At 38.4% G+C, this 4571-nt stretch overlaps 1 protein-coding gene across 1 annotated transcript; it reads right to left on the bottom strand.

Moving 5' to 3' along the window:
• Positions 1 to 432: 432 nt before the first annotated feature.
• LOC118563669 (integrin beta-5-like) lies at positions 433 to 4241 on the bottom strand. The gene is made up of 2 exons (XM_036138813.1): positions 3855 to 4241; positions 433 to 1168 (listed from the first exon to the last, which is right to left on the bottom strand). The coding sequence occupies exons 1-2, from the start codon at positions 3993 to 3995 to the stop codon at positions 1079 to 1081; spliced, it is 231 nt and encodes a 76-aa protein (XP_035994706.1). The 5' UTR covers positions 3996 to 4241; the 3' UTR covers positions 433 to 1078.
• Between the last annotated feature and the right edge of the window lie 330 nt (positions 4242 to 4571).

Here is a 4571-nt window from a genome sequence, read left to right as displayed (position 1 = left end):
AGGAAGGCTGAGCAGATTACAGCCTGGGTGCTCTGTTTAATCCTTCTAAGTTATTTCTTTCTAACTGGGTGAATGGCTAATACCAGATAGCAAAGCCAGTTTAAAACAACTCTCTGTCTTCATTTTTACAAGAAGAGGAAAACTTGGTGTTACAGTAACTGCTCCATCACTTTCTTTCACCTCTGCTCCTAATTTAAAAAAAAAACGACGATCACTGCCGAAAGGCTAGGAAAAAGATTTTCAATGCTAATCTTATATCTTCATATATTTTAGCTCTTAAAGGGAACCCTAAAAATTTTGAGAAACTGGTATCGGCAGATTGAGCTTTCCAAAAACCCACTAGAAAAATCTGATTGGTGCGTCCTTTTTGGACTCAAGAAGTGTAGTGGTTTTGTTCCCATCGTGTGTGTTCACAATACAAAACAAGAGTGGCAAAAGTCCAGTCTATTTAGGGTCAGATGTTAGTAGAATCCTGTATGTTAATGCCCTACTATGCAGATTAATAGAAGACAATAGTGACAAGTGCATCTTGTGATAAACCCAAACACATTCTATCCCATCAAGAAAAGTCAGTCTTTGCTGAATTAGACACCATCTGTGCAAAATAAAGGTAAGACATCTGTTGCTTAGTAAATATTAGTATTATCAAATCATCATTATAACCTCCTTTGAAATATATGCTAATAATCTGAGTCCTGCTGAGTGTAGAGCTCATATTTCAAATGCATCTTCAGTGTTTATAAAAATATAGAAATATAAACCAATATTCTGTTTAGTACATGCTGCCCTATGTGGTTGGAGTTAGGAGAATATCTTGAGCAACTGCAGCCTGCAACACTCTGGTCATCTTAATCCACAGTTTCATCGTCTCCACGCAGTAATTGGGGCACATCTGTTTGAATCTCCTTAGGAACTGGAAATACGAAGGGTTCACGTCTTCTGGGCTTCTTTCATTTCCGTCATCAGTGTGGATGGACAAAGATCAGGGGAGGAATGTGTTCAGTCTGCTGTCCTCCTCGTCACCATCATTCAGGGGTCTGTGAGTTGGACCGGTCCTGCCGTGTCCCGTTCAGAGGGATCAGTGGAGCCCGCCGTTGAAAGACTTCTCGAATGTTTCCATTTCTGCAAAATGTGTGGTGATGGGCTGTTTGTACAGAGGGTTGGAAGCCTGAGGAGTTCACAGAGGAGTGAGAGAGTACAAGTACAAAAAATATTAGAATATCACGAAAAAGGATTCTTTGTCCCTCATTTTAGAAAGTTAAAGACTTGATACCATTTTTAACACTGCAGCAACATGTTTTTGAAGGCACAGGTCTCTTTCTGGTCAAGAAATATGAAATATATTAATAGAAAAATCTGATTAATTACAATATGACAAAGCTTTATTGTGACAAAACCAATATGTAGGAGACAATTCAGCCTTTATTTAAGTGTCATTTCCAAGTTTGGGAAAAGAGTAGACAAGGTAACAGTGTAAGTGTTAATATCCTTTATGGAAGTATGTAACTGATTCTGATTTTATTATTATCGTTTATCTTTAGTGTGCCATTGTGTGCTTCACAACACTGAATCGTCTTATTACTAAAAAGTGCTTTATAAATAAACTTGCCTTCCATTTGTGAAAAATAAATGATCATTCTATACAAAAATAAATTGTTTTGAAAACACTTTAAAATGTAATTTTTGCATTATGTTTTCTTCAGTGATCAACTAAAGCAGCAAACTAGATAGCTGCTGGTTCCTGTTTTTTCTGCTCCAATTGTCAGCTTCAGTCTCGCAGCACCATTTACCTGCGTTATTATCATCAATACAGGGGAGGGTTCATTTATTGATTCACTATTCATTAGTCAACTCAGTCCATCACTGATGACAGATGGCTGTGTTATTCCTGGAAAGCACAGTTTTGTTTGTAGAGCTAGAATGAATGGATCATATGAAACAGATCTTATATGCTCTAAACCAGGGATGGCAACTGGCGGCCCGGGGGCCGCACACGGCCCTCGTCATCATTCAGTGCGGCCGCGCAATAGATCAATAATAATTTAATAATGAAAAAAAAAAAAACTTTTAATTAGTAATTTTACTTTTGACCGATAGGGGGCCGTACCCAAACAATAGCGGGCATGGGCCGCTTTGCAACAGCGAGGAAGAAAGTCAAGAGCCCTGGCCACTAGCAGTGGAATAAAGGGAAAACTTGACGAAAAAGTCACATTTTTCAGACAAAATGGGAAGAAGTATGGACATGGGGATTTTATTTTTTTTTTTGGTCTCTTGTCATTCACACAACATAAACCGTGAGAGCCGACGTGAGTTTTGAAACTGCAAAGCTTTGTCTTAAGCAGAAGATCAAACGTGCAGCACCCGCGTTCACAGACCAGTGTGATGCATTCGTGAGCGTCAGAAAGCTATGGTGCATTCAGGAGCATGGGACATTAGATTTTTCAGAATAAAAGATGTGCATAATCAAAAAGTAACAGAAATACAATTATAGAGCATTCAGTATTATAAGAAAGCCCACACTGTTTCTGGATAGACACATTATTGTTTGAGTTAAGTTCTGTTCCGTTTTATGCCTCTTTCCTTGTAAATTTGAAATGACCCATGCTCCTGAATGCATTAATATGGAGTTTAAATTCCTTTTTTGCAATTTTTTTTAAAGCAAGCAGTTTGTCTTTTGCTTAGGGACATATTAAAATGCATTTATATGCAGAAAATAGCTATATGTTGGTGCAGTAAACATACAGATATAAATTCATCTAAAATTTGTTGTTATTGAGAATAATTTGTAGCGTCTTTCATATCCAATTATTTGAAGTGCGTGGTCATGTGGCCCTCCAATGGTCGTGCTGAAAAAAATGTGGCCCTCTTTATCATGGAAGTTGCCCATCCCTGCTCTAAACTGTTCTAAACGCTAAACTGGTAGATGTAGATTTAAAGAAATTTTCATTCAATCAAGAAGTAGGAACGAAAAGAGGCAGGTATCTAGAGAAAAACATAAAAAGAAAATGGCTAAATGAGAGAAAGCTAGAGAGAGACAGAAGCTAGCAGCTCATTTAAAACTGGGATATTAAAGGAAGGTTAAGTGGAAGAACGTTTCTTGCATCTTTAAAGCTACTCACTCAACCTACAGAATGCATACATCCACCCCCCCAAAAAAATAAATACGATACTCAAAGTACAAATAATAATAATGACATTTCTGCATAAATATACATTAATATACTTTAAACCTTTATAAAACTACATAAAAACTTTTAAAATTGAGCTAAATAAAAAAAACATAAAGGACAATGCAAGGAAAACCAAAGAGATAAAATGCTAGATTATCTTCATTCAGGTAAATGCTAAAATGTTGACATTCTCAGGTTCTTCAGCAAGTTAATTCCTCAGGTAAGCACTTCAAAAGTAACTCCTCACATTATGTTTCATGGTAAGTTAATGACCTATATAAGACCTGAGGGCAAAAGTATCTTAGAAGACAGCTATCTGTTGAGTTGCTGAATCTAGGATGAGGAAAGTTTGGAAGCTTCAGTTGATGTTCGGCCTGCCGTCACCGTAATAGTGCAGAGAAGTCATAGTGTGAAGCCTCAAACATTAAACATGATACTAATAGTATCCATCTCTATATTTATTCAGTAATAACCCATGTCCTGTACTTATGGAACCATTGTTTATCCTGCACTGCTGCTATTGCAATTCTGGTTAGACCTAAACTGCATTTCGTTGCCTTGTACCTGTACCTGTGTAATGACAATAAAGTTGAATCTAATCTAATCTAATCTAATCTAATGCAAACAATTTACATCTGACTGGTAGACAGGAGTGGAGACGTTCAGTAAAAGCATCTTCCTTACCATATGGTATCGGGCGCGCATGCGTGCGCTCTGGAAGCGAGCAAACTCTCTCCGGTCGTGTATGGTGATAACCATTTTCCAGGCGGCCAGCAGAACCAGTCCTATCAGCAAGATGGTGCCGACCACAGCCAGCAACACCATTAAGGCTTCTGGGCCAGTGACGCACTCTGTGGCGGGAGAAGACCAATGAAGCGCGTTACAAAGGAGGACAGGACGCCATCAGCTTTAGATACAAGGATAATGGTAAAGCGGGAGTGGGGCTTGCTGTGTGCAGATGGGACACCGAGCAGCCAGCTATGACAGAGGGTGAAAACTCTGATTACATCACAGTGGTAGCAGACTCTTAAGATAACCTGCTTACTGGCAGGTTTTCTTCCTAAACTCTGGTTGAGACTGAAGCAGAATTGTTTTTTATATCTCACCTAATGGGATGGTTTTCTGACCTGGACTGGATCCACTCCCATTCTTGGAAGTTCTTTTAATCTTTTTTATGCTTTCATCAAATTGTTTTATTTATCTCTGAATGCTAATTTCTTGTGATATTCAGTGAAAGTGTCGAACTGAGAAGAAAGCAGCTTAACTGAAACACCTCGGGCTCATCATGATGTGTGTTCCCTGGACACACGAGCAGAAAGTTTCTCACTGAGGAGTTAGTCATTATACATCATTTGAGTTCATACAGATTAATTACGCTCAAACATCCTCAGACTGGAATTT

Source organism: Fundulus heteroclitus, chromosome 7 (assembly GCF_011125445.2).
Source record: "Fundulus heteroclitus isolate FHET01 chromosome 7, MU-UCD_Fhet_4.1, whole genome shotgun sequence".
Lineage (NCBI taxonomy): Eukaryota > Metazoa > Chordata > Actinopteri > Cyprinodontiformes > Fundulidae > Fundulus > Fundulus heteroclitus.
Note: the sequence above shows the minus strand (reverse complement) of the source record. Positions and strands in the feature narration are given on the sequence as shown.

Bases quoted from the DNA above. Each gene is read 5' to 3' on its own strand.
- LOC118563669 (XM_036138813.1), bottom strand. From the start codon at position 3,995: ATGGTGTTGCTGGCTGTGGTCGGCACCATCTTGCTGATAGGACTGGTT. The intron at 1,169-3,854 runs GTAAGGAAGATG...TGAACTCCTCAG, and splicing joins TGCGCGCCCGATACCATATG to GCTTCCAACCCTCTGTACAA.